A 14,321-nucleotide genomic window follows, 5' to 3' on the forward strand; every position below is an offset into this window, starting at 1 on the left:
CTCTCACTTACTTGAACACACACATACTCTCACTCACTTACACACTTACCTACAAACATACACTCACTTACACACACACACACACACCTACTCTCACTTACACATTCATTCACTTACAGGCACACTCACTCACACACTCACTCATTTACACACACGCACTCACTGTTATAACCCGCATGAGACGTATGGGGTCGGACCAATTAGTATCCCCTTGAGTCTTGTTGAGTATGAGCTCCCCAACTGAGCGGCAGGGACTCCATTAGCGGAGCCATGGAAACTTTGTATAAAAGCTGGGCCCGAGTGGGAGCCGAGTAGGCAAGACCCGACTGGGACCTGTGTACAAAGTGTAAACAAAGTGACAAGGATAAAGTGGAGCTGCAAACGGTGCCACTAATGGTTGGAAATCAGGCCATCTTTACCCATGCCTCTGGAGACAGGTTTGCAGTATTTTCAAAATGCCGCTCTTCGGGAGATTTGATGTGTTTAATGCGAGCATAGGAGATTGGATTAAATACACTGAACGTATGCGCTGCTTCTTCAGAACCAAAGCTATAACATGCGAAGAGCCCCAGACAGTGATCCTGTTGACTGCCTGTGGAGTGCCCACCTTTAGCGTAATCAAATGTCTGACATACTCTGTATCTCCAGACTCATAGACGTTTGAGGAGTTGGTAATATTAGTGGCACACCATTTCAACCCCAAGCCATCGGTTATCGAACAAAACCATTTTAACACAGCTGAAAGAACCCCAGAAGAGTCTGTAACCATAGTGGTTAACATAGTTGCTTCACAGCTCCAGGGTCCCAGGTTCGATTCCCGGCTGGGTCACTGCCTGTGCGGAGTCTGCACGTTCTCCCCGTGTCTGCGTGGGTTTCCTCCGGGTGCTCCGGTTTCCTCCCACAGTCCAAAGATGTGCAGGTTAGGTGGATTGGCCACGCTAAATTTCCCTTAGTGTTCAAAAAGGTTTGGTGGGGTTCTGGCTTACGGGGAGGGTGGAGGCGTGGGCTTGTGTAGGGTGCTCTTTCCAAGAGCCGGTGCAGACTCGATGGGCCGAATGGCCTCCTTCTGCACTGTAAATTCTATGAATTCTATGAATTCTATGAACAATGCAGTGTGTGCCAGGAACTGCAGAAACCCTGCTAGCTGCACCGTTTCAGTCCTGGGAGTGGCTGGGATGACCTTGGGTACGGCTCTGTGCAGATGTTGCCGGTCCCTTTCAAGGTTCGATGTTCTTGATTATAATTGACGCTTATTCTAAATAGCTGAACGGCCACAGGATGACGTCCCTGACTTTGAGAGCGACTGTAGAGAAACAGTGCCTATCGTTTAGCACTCATGGCACCCCAAAGTCTTAGTCACCGACAATGGCACGCCATTTATGACTGTGGAGTTCGGGGGCTTCATGAAAATGAATGCGGTGTGACACATCCGCAGGGCTTCGTATCACCCAGCTTCAAATGGGCTAGCCGAAAGCGGTGTGCGAATGTTCGAGAGAGGATTGAAAGAGCAGACCTCAGGCTCACTTGGCACACGCCTGGCCAGATCCTTATTTTACTATCAAACCACTCCACATGCCGCAGCCTGTGTAGCACCGGCCGAATGTCTGATGGGTCGCAGACTTCAGACCCGTCTCAGCCTTGCTTTTCCAGATATTGGTGGGAAAATACGCCGCGGTTCAAGAGCAACTAGGGCGTTGCCCAGACAAGCGTAGACGGACCAGACAGTTCGTACCATGTGACGCAGTCCAGGTTAAAAACTTTTGATGGCAGCAAGTGGGTTCCAGGCACGACAGTTCGACAAATGGGACCAATATTGCGGCAGGTTTGGGTACAGGGCCATGAAACGGAGAGGCATGTCGATCATCTCCACACTGGGAGACCAGCGATAAGCAACACAAATCCAGAGGAGCCGACTTTGGGTCAGGCATCCCCAGCACCAAGACTTCGAGGGCGTTGCCCCAAGGGGGACTCAATGCAGAAATGAAGGAGGACAAGAATTCCGACATGGAGACCCAGGCATCGTTAGTTTCTGACGGAGAACAGGCCGGTGATCCACCACCACAATCAGCAAAGTAATACAGTTCGCTGTTTAGACATACACCACCTGATCCAGCTCCACAGGTAGATGAAGCACAGCCGGAAAGTGAGAAAGTGCCTTCCAACTCCACCTTCCTCGGAGGAGTCTTTGGAATTTGGGGCAAGGGATGTTATAACACGCACAAGACCTACGGGGTTGGACCAATTAGTCTCCCTGTGAGTCTTGTTGAGTCATGGACACATATGTCCCCTCTTCACCATCATCCTTGATTTCAATGCCTTTGTACCTGAGTTTAATGTACTTGTTGGGCTGGACCAATGTCTGTGGGATGTCCTTTTCAACCTTTTCTAAATCCCCACCACCTGGCTGCCTCTCAGTCACAACCTCCCTTCCTTGAACCTGTCTGTTCCCCTGGGATATGAGTATTTTCTGGATAAAACTGTCCAGAAACCGCTTGCCTTCCCTTTTGTGTCAGAGTGTCTCCAACCTAACAAAGCGGAGAGGTTTGAGATGGAGAAAACCCCTGAAGCGTTGTTTGCTCAGCACAGGCTCACCATCCACAAACTCCCACAGTGGTTCAATTGGCAGCACTATGGCTTCGATATCCCACAGATCCAGGTTCAAATCCCAGTCCAGGGCTTGTGCACAGAAATCAAGGCTGATTCTCCAGTGCAATACTGAGGGAGTGCTGCACTGTCTTAGGTACCAGTATGACTCTCAACTAAAGTACTATTTAGCTGATGGAATGTTTTTTTAAAAACCACAGCGCTCTTTTGAAGAAGCGCTGGGGTGGTGTCCTGGTAATATATTTACCCCATAATCAACATCACGCACTAATAATTTTGTAGTAGCTTGCTGTGCATGAATTAGTAGCTGAGTTGCCAACATTATAAGTATTGCAGACAAGGCGAGAGGGAAATTGCTGAAATCTCTATTCCCTTCCCAGCATCCTGTAATGAATACATTTTTCAGAGTAAGACGTGTGTATTTTAAACCCTGAGTGTGTGGATGAATTGAAGCTTTTCATGGATTTAAATAAATAAACATTGAAGAAATATTTAAGCACTTGCCCTGAAATGTAATACTGCAGGACCCACTCACACAAATATACACCAACATACGCAAACTCATGGAAAGTGCATTTGAAGAGAATAGTGCACTTTTGCAGGTTATAAACAAAAGAAACAGTTTATAATTCATGTGATTGTTCTGTTCTTGAAGCATTGCCTGGTGAAGTCTTCACTCCTGAAGTGTAGTTTGTGGAATTCTCCAGCAAAAGTAAATTCCAAGATTCCTTTACCTTTTTGTAGGTCGCTTGCAGCCTCTGTAGTAGGAAGTTAGTTTGTTAGAGTAGTGGGCCCAAAAAGAACATCTTGTGAAGTTACAGCCTTTTGTTCTTAAGAGAGAGGTGGCATTACACGTTCTGCTCTGACTCTCTTCCAGACTCACTGGCCAGATTTTCGCTCCTGGGCCGCATACACAGAGACAAGAAAATTCCCAGTTCTGTAAGCCCGACCTTTAAAAAAAGCCATCTGCAGGCCGGCATTTAGTTCTGGGGAGGGGTGGGATTTTCCATTGTTGTGAACATCTGACCAGCATTCATAGATTACAAAGAGCAAGTCGTGGATAGCACGCAGGTGAGGATTGAATGGGCAGAAAGGGCATGGGTGACTACCAGGCAGAGAGAGGAAGCTCTCTGGGAAGCATGGTAGCATGGTGGTTAGCATAAATGCTTCACAGCTCCAGGGTCCCAGGTTCGATTCCCAGCTGGGTCACTGTCTGTGCGGAGTCTGCACGTCCTCCCCGTGTGTGCGTGGGTTTCCTCCGGGTGCTCCGGTTTCCTCCCACAGTCCAAAGATGTGCGGGTTAGGTGGATTGGCCAGGCTAAATTGCCCTTAGTGTCCTAAAAATAAGGTTAATGGGGGTTGTTGGGTTACTGGTATAGGGTGGATACGTGGGCTTGAGTAGGGTGATCATTGCTCGGCACAACACCGAGGGCCGAAGGGCCTGTTCTGTGCTGTACTGTTCTATGAAGGCAGGAGTCCCATGTGACCTTGCCATTCTCTACCAGATATACCACTTTCCACATGCAATTGGAATCCTTGGTTTTAGGGCTCGAGGATTAGAATTGAAAAGCAAAATAATAACGTTAAACCTTATTTAAGATGTAGTCGGAGTACTGTGTGCAGTTTTGGACATTTCATTGTGGGGAGAAAATTCTATCCATGGAAAAGATGCAGCATAGATTAATTCATTGTTACCAAGGTTTTATTTAGGAAGAGCGATTAGAGGATTTGGTAATTTTTGATGAGGATTGTAAAAGTAAAGATGATCTGATAAAGGTGCTCGATGTTCCATTGATAGGAATAAACTGTTCCTCTGGTGACGAGAGAACACAAATTTATAATAATCATAAAAAGAATAAATTAGAAAGGTAGAAAACAATTCAATTAAAGTGGAATTAGATATTGTAGATTACGGCACGTAAAACAACATCATTTATTTGGCCCCAAAAGCCTTGGGCTGGATTTTCTGCTGCCCGCCTCTGATAGCAGACATCCCGATGCAGCAGAGAATCCAGCATCGGGAAAAACTGGATCAGTGCTAATCTGTTTCCCATGCTCCAGTCCCCTGCTGGCAGCAACATCGAGGTTCGCGCCCTACGCTAGCTGGAGGGTGCAAGTAGGTCAAAAATGACCCATCTGGAGGGGCGGCATGTGGCGCAGTGGTTAGCACTGGGACTGCAGCGCTGAGGACCCGGGTGTGAATCCCGGCCCTGGGTCACTGTCCGTGTGAAGTTTGCATATTCTCCCCGTGTCTTCATGGGTTTCACCCCCACAACCCAAAGATGTGCAGGTTAGGTGGATTGGCCACACTAAATTGCCCCTTAATTAGAAATTATTTTTTTTAACAAATGACCCATTAGTATCCAATTAACAGGCTGGGCACCGGATTCTCCAGGTCTCTGTGATTCTCCAGTCCTCTGGGTACAAATGTTTCCCAGTGTGGCCCTGATGCGGTGGCCATCCCAGGTCCACCCCACAATGCAAATCCTGCCAACCCCACTGCACAACTCCCCCGCCCCCACTAGATCCCATTACCAGAGACCCTATCAGAGACTCCCATACGTACGTTCTGATGTATAGAGTTGACTCAACAGTTCCCAAGGTGGAGGGTGGGGGGGGGGCAATATGCCCATACTTGTCAGGGGGGGATTCGCGTTGTGCGGGGGAATGGGACAGCCTCAAGACCTCACTATCATGCTGCCTGCTCAAACGACAGAATCCATTGTGATCCCTGCCATGCATAAATTTGCATAGCAAGGGATACTGAGCCACTTCTGGGTGCCGCTCCCAGCCCTCGCGCGAAACAGAAGCGATTCAGCTTTGGCGGGAGAACAAGGGGCTGGAGCCTCTGATTTTGGGGCCATGCCCGGAGGATCCTTGGCATTTTACGTGGGAAAAATCGGCGAGGCCCCAGCATTGATCCTCCGACCGATGAGGGTCTAGCAGCCGCGCCACGTAAAATGCACAACCGTTCCAATATAAACTGGTGGAGAATTGCCGGGTCCGTGGGCGTTGTGCACGCCGATGACCTGCAGCGGTCGTGCAGTACAACATGGCGCCAGCCATCCACAGACCCGACCTGCCAGATAGTGCCGCCCATTCTCGCCATTCCTGGACCAGTCCCCCCAGCCCTCACCGAAGCCCGCCTCCGGCCAGCAGCACAGCTCCCACCTGAATGGTGGTGGCGGTGGACACAGTCCGCAGCCGTCACACCAGGTTCCCAATCGTTGAGACCATGAGTCAACCGAGAGGCCGTAGACTCGGCCCATCGGGGCGGTGCATCGGGGGAGGGCCTTCCATAGTCTCCCAAACAGAGAATCCTGCTGATCCCCTCCTCCATCCTTTTCAGCATGACATGCTATACTCGGATTAATAACTTCAGTTTTTCACTCCACAATGGATGCTTTACTTACCAGTATACATAGCTGCGAGGGATCAAGCAGGCGCTATATGTTGCAAAGATGCACGGGGCTGTAAGACATACATCGAGCAATATCCTCCTGGTCAACGACAAAGATGGCAACCACCCACACTTCTATACTCAGTGTATAAGTTGGTCTCCCTTTTTGGAGGGATTTTTCAACTGAAGTTTATGCTTGGAAATGAAGAGGAATATTAAAGAGGTCAGGAGAATGGAATTCGACAGATTCTTTGGGTCAATGGCAGTTTTTGTCTGGAATGTGGCAGTGATTCTAAGAGCAGGACTGGCAGATTGGAGAAAGGGACATCAACCTGCTCACGTGGCCACACTGGCCTGTGACAGGCAGTAAAAACTGAAACAAGAGTGGAGGAAAAACACTAACTAACGCATTTCTCCAAATGTTTCTTTTTGTCAAGCGCAGCCGATTGGAAATTTAGAATGGTGTAGGTGTAGGTGTACAAAGCAAGGTCCTCTCTGGAGGCTGTATTCACTGAGTTGCTGTCTTCTGAACTTTGCACCCTCTGCCTCTTTCAGCACTGCACGAAGATGAAGATGTAAAATTCATGATGGCGGGCAGCAACTTACAGAAAATAAAGTCGCGATTGTGGAAGAAGGATCGATGGATGAAGCTGCAGGAGGATGGGTTGTCCGTGTGGTGTGAGTCCAAATGCAGGAAAAAGCCAGCCACCTGTAAGTACCTCCCCTGAGGGTGGAGCATTAGTTCAGTCAGCATGGCTCTGCCTGGAGTATTGACTGTGAACTGCTTTGTGAAAATGTTATTTATGAAATGTTCAGATGGTGTGAAAGGTGCTATATAAACGCAGGCCTCTTTTACATTCTACTGACCTCAAAAAGCCAGAAAGGTTCGCAGGAAACTGACACGAGATAGAAAGTGAGGCCATCAAATTGTTGGTCCCTTCTCCTCTTCCTTAGAGTGAATAATGAAGAGAGAGGTTTTGAATTAAATCACGTGCCATGTCACTGTGACAAAGGTAAACTTGCCCTTCTCAGCCATCGCCACCTGTGTGCAGCCTTTGTGGTTAACCCTATCTATCATCCTACTGTGCCCCTCCTTCATTATTCAGCTGAGTGGAAATGCATTTGCCTTCCATTCTTCTCAATATAATTATCGCCAGAGAATCTGTAATGACCCCTCTTCCTCCCACACTGTAACCTCTGGTGTCCTCCAAGATCTAACTGGCCCCTTCCTATATCTCATCAATATGCCGCCCCTCAGTGACATCACCCAAATGCACATTGGTCTGGGTTTTGAGAATATGCTGACCACACCCAGCTCTGCCTCCCAACCATCTCTCTTGACTTGCCCACTATTGCTAAATTATCAGACTGTCTATCTGACATCCAATACTACAGCACGGTGGCATGGTGGTTAGCACTGCTGCCTCACAGCGCCGGGGACCTGGGGTCAATTCTGGCATTGGGTAACTGTGTGTGGAGTCCGCACATTCTCTCTGTGTCTGCATGAGTTTCCTCTGGGTGCTCCGGTTCCCTCTGACATGCCAAAGCTGTGTAGGCTAGGTCGATTGGCCATGCTAAATTGTTTCTTAGTGTCCAGGCATGTGCAGGTTGGGTTATGGGGTTACGGGAACAGGGTAGCTTTGTGGGTCTAGGTAGCTGCTCTTTCAGAGGGTCGGTACAAACCCGATGGACCAAAAGGCCTCCTGTACTATAGGTATTCTATGATTCTATGATCAGCTGGAATTGTCTCCATTTAAATAGTGAAAAGACGAAAGCTTCTGCGTTTCTGATTCAAACTCCTTCCCAGCTCCCAACTCCATCCCTCTGCCTGTTGACAGTCTGTGATGAAATCAGACTTTTCACAACATTGGTGTCATATTTGTCTCGAGATGAGTTTGAACCACATTTACTCCCCATTGCTAAGACTGCCTGTTGTCACTTCCGGAATATTGTCTGTCTCCACCCCTGCCTCAACTCATCTGCTACCAAAACCCACATTCATAAGAACATAAGAACATAAGAACTAGGAGCAGGAGTAGGCCATCTGGCCCCTCGAGCCTGCTCCGCCATTCAATTAGATCATGGCTGATCTTTTGTGGACTCAGCTCCACTTTCCGGCCCGAACACCATAACCCTTAATCCCTTTATTCTTCAAAAAATTATCTATCTTTACCTTAAAAACATGTAATGAAGGAGCCTCAACTGCTTCACTGGGCAAGGAATTCCATAGATTCACAACCCTTTGGGTGAAGAAGTTCCTCCTAAACTCAGTCCTAAATCTACTTCCCCTTATTTTGAGGCTATGCCCCCTAGTTCTGCTGTCACCCGCCAGTGGAAACAACCTGCCCGCATCTATCCTATCTATTCCCTTCATAATTTTAAATGTTTCTATAAGATCCCCCCTCATCCTTCTAAATTCCAACGAGTACAGTCCCAGTCTACTCAACCTCTCCTCATAATCCAACCCCTTCAGATCTGGGATTAACCTAGTGAATCTCCTCTGCACACCCTCCAGCGCCAGTACGTCCTTTCTCAAGTAAGGAGACCAAAACTGAACACAATACTCCAGGTGTGGCCGCACTAACACCTTATACAATTGCAACATAACCTCCCTAGTCTTAAACTCCATCCCTCTAGCAATGAAGGACAAAATTCCATTTGCCTTCTTAATCACTTGTAAACCAACCTTCTGTGACTCATGCACTAGCACACCCAAGTCTCTCTGAACAGCGGCATGCTTTAATATTTTATCATTTAAATAATAATCCCGTTTGCTGTTATTCCTACCAAAATGGATAACCTCACATTTGTCAACATTGTATTCCATCTGCCAGACCCGAGCCCATTCACTTAACCTATCCAAATCCCTCTGCAGACTTCCAGTATCCTCTGCACTTTTCGCTTTACCACTCATCTTAGTGTCATCTGCAAACTTGGACACATTGCCCTTGGTCCCCAACTCCAAATCATCAATGTAAATTGTGAACAATTGTGGGCCCAACACGGATCCCTGAGGGACACCACTAGCTACTGATTGCCAACCAGAGAAACACCCATTTATGCTTGTGTTATCTCTAGAACTGCCCATTACAATGCACTCCTGGCTGCTCTCCCACATTCTGTAAACTTGAGGTCATCCAGAATGTTATTGCCCATATCCTTACTTGCACCAAGTCCCCTTTATCCTCCATGCGTACATTGGCTCCCAGTCAAGCAATACCTTGATTTTAAAATTCCCTTTCTTATTAACAAGTTCCTCCATAGCCTCGTCCCTCACAATCTCTGGTAATCTCTTCCAGCCCTACAACCCTTCTCTAAATTCGGCTTCTTGAGCAACTCCAGTGGTTGAAGCGCTCCACTATCCATGGCCGCACCTTCAGCTGCCTGGGCCTAAGCTATAGATCCCCCCCCCCCCCCACCACCCCCCACCACCACCACCACCCACCACCACCACCACTACCACCGCCACCACCAACATGTCTCTGTCTCTCTACTTCCCTCTCCTCCTTTACGATACTTGTTAACACCTTCCTCTTTGACCAAGTTTTGATGAGCCTTGTTGCCGATTCTTGTTTCTACTGCATCAGTGAAGCACCTTGGGATGTTTGGTTATGTTAAAGATGCTATATAATTAGAATACATTAGAACAGTACAGCACAGAACAGGCCCTTCGGCCCTCGATGTTGTGCCGAACAATGATCACCCTATTTAAACCCACGTAACCCGTATCCCAACAATCCCCCCATTAACCTTACACTACGGGCAATTTAGCATGGCCAATCCACCTAACCCGCACATCTTTGGACTGTGGGAGGAAACCGGAGCACCCGGAGGAAACCCACGCACACACGGGGAGGTCGTGCAGACTCCACACAGACAGTGACCCAGCCGGGAATCGAACCTGGGACCCTGGAGCTGTGAAGCATTGAAGCTAACCACCATGCTACCGTGAATTGTTTAAAAATTAATTCATGGCATGTGGTTGTCGCTGGCTGAGCCAGCATTTATTGCCTACCCCTGAGGACATTAAGAGTCAAACACATTGCTGTGAATCTGGCGTCACATGTAGGCCAGACTAGGTGAGGACAACAAATTTCCTTCTCTAAAAGACATTAGTGAACTAGTCGCGTTTTTCCGACAATCAACTATGGTTTCATGGTCACCTTTAGACTTTTAATTCCAGATTTTTAATCAAATTCAAATTTCACCATCTGCCATGGCAGAGTTCGAACCCGACTCCCCAGAGAATGACCCAGGGTCTCTGGATTACTAGTCCAGTGACAATACCACTAGGCCATTGTCTCCCCTTAAATACAGGTTGCTGTTGTTGCTGATAATTAGGGTAATGACAAAAAAGGCTTTGATTGGAGAGTTGGGCGCTAGAAACTTCAATGGATCATAAGTCCTTTCCTCCTGTTGGACTTTTGATTCCATTGTATCGGATGTTGGGAACTGTGCATCGAGGGTGTGACATCATGTTGTTCAACTTCTCTGCCGAGCCCTGAGGCTGAAGATTCATTCCTCACAGGAATAAAATTGGGAAATGTTTGTATTGCACACAGGGTGGTTTTAGTTTGGAACTCTCTTTCACAAACAGAAATTAATGTGAGATCAATTATTAATTTCAAATCTCAGATTGATAGATTTTTGTTTATCCAAGGTATTAAGGAACATAGGGCAAAGGTGGATAAAATGCAATTAGATCATAGATTGGCCACAGTCTCATTAAAGAAAAGAATAAACTCTCGGTGCACAATGACCTGTTCCTATTGCTTTGCTCCATGAGCCGGAATAATGACACTCATAGTTTATGAATATTCAGTTTACAGGACCATTGTGTAACTGCGTTTCCTAACTCTTATCTGTTTTTCTTTGTTTATTGTTTTTTTATACATTTAATGTTCCCAATTTTGTTTCCAATGAAGGGGCCATTTGTCGTGGCCAATCCGCCTGCCCTGCACATCTTTAGGTTGTGGGGGTGAGACCCACGCAGACACGGGGAGAATGTGCAAACTCCACATGGACAGTGACCCGGGGCCGGGATTGAAGCCAGGTCCTCAATGCCATAAGGCTACAGTGCTAACCACTGCGCTACCGTGCCGCCCAATCTTTTTTTAATCAGATAGAAGTAAGGCTACTAGCTCAGGAAACCGAAGCACTGATCTTCTCCAGATTTAACCAGTTCAAATTTAACAACCTCTTTCAAACAGGCCTGGACTGATAGTTAATAGCACTCCATTCTCTGATCTAATATTATCTGCATAATTACTCACAATGCCAGGTGCAAATTCAGACAATTCTACCATGATTGGGAAGATTACATGGGAGTGAAATTTAAAGGGATAGAGGCATTTAGAGGCCATTTTGAAAATGAGAATGTTTCTTGGGAGTTAATCCTGAAGGGGTATGGAATTAGAAATTAGCAACATGAAAGGCTCATGGTGGGTGATATTAAAACTTTGGAAACAGTTCAGTGAAGAAACACAAGAATAATTCCCAATTCAAAAAACATCTGAGCCTCCAGCTTGTTGAGGCCTCTCCGTTGTGGCAAAAATGGTGAAAGTGGCCACAAATAGAACATAGAACAGTACAGCACAGAATAGGCCCTTCGGCCCTCAATGTTGTGCCGAGCCATGATCACCCTACTCAAACCCACGTATCCACACTATACCCGTAACCCAACAACCCCCCCCCCCTTAACCTCACTTTTATTAGGACACTACGGGCAATTTAGCATGGCCAATCCACCTAACCCGCACATCTTTGGACTGTGGGAGGAAACCGGAGCACCTGGAGGAAACCCACGCACACAGGGGGAGGACGTGCAGACTCCACACAGACAGTGACCCAGCCGGGAACCAAACCTGGGACCCTGGAGCTGTGAAGCATTTATGCTAACCACCATGCTACCCTGCTGCCCCTATGGAGCTGCCTATGCCGACCAGTCTGAGTGTCAGGGCGACAGTGTTGAGGCAGGATATAACAGGCCAGGCCGCATGCCAAACAATAACTTACATCCCTATGAATGTGGGAAACTTGTCCTTAAAAATATATACCACACTCTTCCAATATAAATCAGACAGAAACCTCCCTTGCTCTGCTTTTAAACAGCAAGCTAATTCCCTTCCCGTGTACTCTGGAAGTAATATCCTGTGCAGTCTGCATGAAGAGTTAGTTCGAAAGAGTCTGCCTGAGACGGTTGCTTAGCTTCAGTAATTGGGAATTTGGTGTTCCATGTGAAAGGGCTTTAAAAAAAAAACTCCAACTTGCCATTCCTTTCCTCATTTCTCTTTCATCGCACATTTCCTTTCTGTCCATCTCCCAAGTTTGTAGTTTCATTCTTTCTTATCAAGCCGGCTTTCTACACACCCGGAGAGGTGAAAATTCAACAATCCCATCAACTAGAGCAAACAGGGAGCTTGTCGAACAGGACTTCAAAATGAATGAACAGCAAAATAAGATTTATCCCGTGGGTTGCCTGGCGACATGGGTGACTTCAATGGGAAATCCCATTGACAAACGGCGGGAGGAGAGAATTCCGCCATCATCGGACTGCCGCCGCAAAACACGCGACTGGGGACCAGAGAACCACCCCCTAGTTCTAAGTGCGCTAGAATATATTTTGCTGCTCAGTTTTACTTATGGCAAACTGCCAGCTCTGTTTTATAAGCCTTACTTGCTCTGTGACCATGTTATGCAGCTAATCCTGAATGGTTTGGCATGGGCCATTTAAAAAAAAAATTTCCTTAAATAGAAAACATGTGCAAACCATCAGCTGCTCAGTGCCAGATGTTGCATGTTGCAGTTTCAAAGGCTGTCACGCTCTGGGGAAGAGAGGCACGGTGGGTGGAACTGACCCGAGCTGTAATTACGGTGCAGTTTCTTCTTGCTTGAAGACATAATTTGGAACTTTGCCAGTGTCTTACAATAGCGGGCTGGATTCTCCGCCCCACCGCGCCACATTTCTGCCCCGACCCGCCGGCGGGATTCTCCGTTACGCCGGCCGGTCAATGGGGTTTCACATTGTGGGGCAGCCCCACGCTGTCGGGAAACCCCCGGGCTGCCGGCAAAACGGAGAATCCCACCGGCGAAGAATCCCACCCCCCCCCACCTCTCGCCAACCAATCAGAAAGGAATGTTGGCCTTTATCGCAATGAGACTGGATTACAAGGAGGAAGAAGTTATGTTTCAGTTGATTAGAGCCTTAGACAGCATCGTGGGGCACTGCATTCAATTTAGGGGAGGCTGTATCGATCTTGGTGAATCACAGATTCAGCAGCACGATCCCAGGGCTAAGAGAGTTCAATTAGTCGGGCAGGTTGTATTCCTTTGAGTTTAGAAGGTTGAGGGTGATCTCAGCAAGATTTCTAAAATTAGTCAGGTAAGAACAGAGAAACTGTTCTATGGTGGTGGGGAAATCTGGAACCAGGAGCATTCTATTCAAATTAGAGACAGAATATTCTGGAGGGAAATTAGAATTAGGGTCCCAAATGGGCGGAATTCTCCGCTCCTGGGAAATATCGGGAGGGCCGTCGTGAACTCGTCCGAGTTTCACGACAGCCTCGGAGGCGGCTCTTCGTCCCCTATTCTACCCTCCCGGCGGAGCTAGAAGCGGCGCTCGAAGCCACGGGGGCGTCGAGCCAAGAATGATGCGGCCGGCGCGCTTAATGACGTCAGTCGCGCATGCGCAGGTTGGCCGGCTCCAACCCGCGCATGTGCGGTGACGTCATGACGCTGACGGCACGAACCCATGCATGCGCGGTGGCCATCTTTCCCCTCAGCCACTCTGCAAGACGTGGCGGCTTGATCTTGCGGGGCGGCGGAGGGGAAATAGTGCGTCCGATTTGGACGCCGGCCCGACGATCGGTGGGTACCGATCGCGGGCCTATCTCCTCCCGAGCACAGTCGTGGTTCACTTTCCTTTCTAGGCCACCTACAAGCCCCAAACGGGCTTCTCACTCCGGTTTTACGACGGCAGCGACCAGGTGTGTTTGCCGCCGTCGTGAAACAAAGGCCGCTCGGCCCATCCGGGTCGGAAAGTCGGCGTTCGCCGTGAAAAACGGCGAGCGGCGATTCTTCCAAGCGCGGGGGGGGGGGGGGTGAATTTTGTCGGGTGGGGGGGTCCTCCCGTGATTCTCCCAGCCCGCGCTGGTCGAAGAATCAACGGTAATGGAGGAAATTCCCGCCACGCCGCTCTGACGAGGAGACGCAATTCTCCGGCAACCGGAGAATCGGCGCCAATCGCGCCCGCGCGGTCGACGGGAGGCTGGTCAGGGGCTGTTGAAAGAGGCCCCCGCGGCAATTTTCTGCGGTCGAC

At 48.3% G+C, this 14,321-nt stretch overlaps 1 protein-coding gene across 1 annotated transcript in view; it reads left to right on the top strand.

Moving 5' to 3' along the window:
* Positions 1-14,321, top strand: part of LOC119954125 (1-phosphatidylinositol 4,5-bisphosphate phosphodiesterase delta-3-like) — a 227,051-nt gene that overhangs the window by 48,172 nt on the left and 164,558 nt on the right. The window contains exon 2 of the mRNA XM_038779046.1: positions 6,560-6,715. Coding sequence (XP_038634974.1) covers positions 6,560-6,715 — 156 coding nt within the window. The remainder of the gene's footprint in view (positions 1-6,559; positions 6,716-14,321) is intronic.

Source organism: Scyliorhinus canicula, chromosome 19 (genome assembly GCF_902713615.1).
Source record: "Scyliorhinus canicula chromosome 19, sScyCan1.1, whole genome shotgun sequence".
Taxonomy (NCBI): Eukaryota; Metazoa; Chordata; class Chondrichthyes; order Carcharhiniformes; family Scyliorhinidae; genus Scyliorhinus; species Scyliorhinus canicula.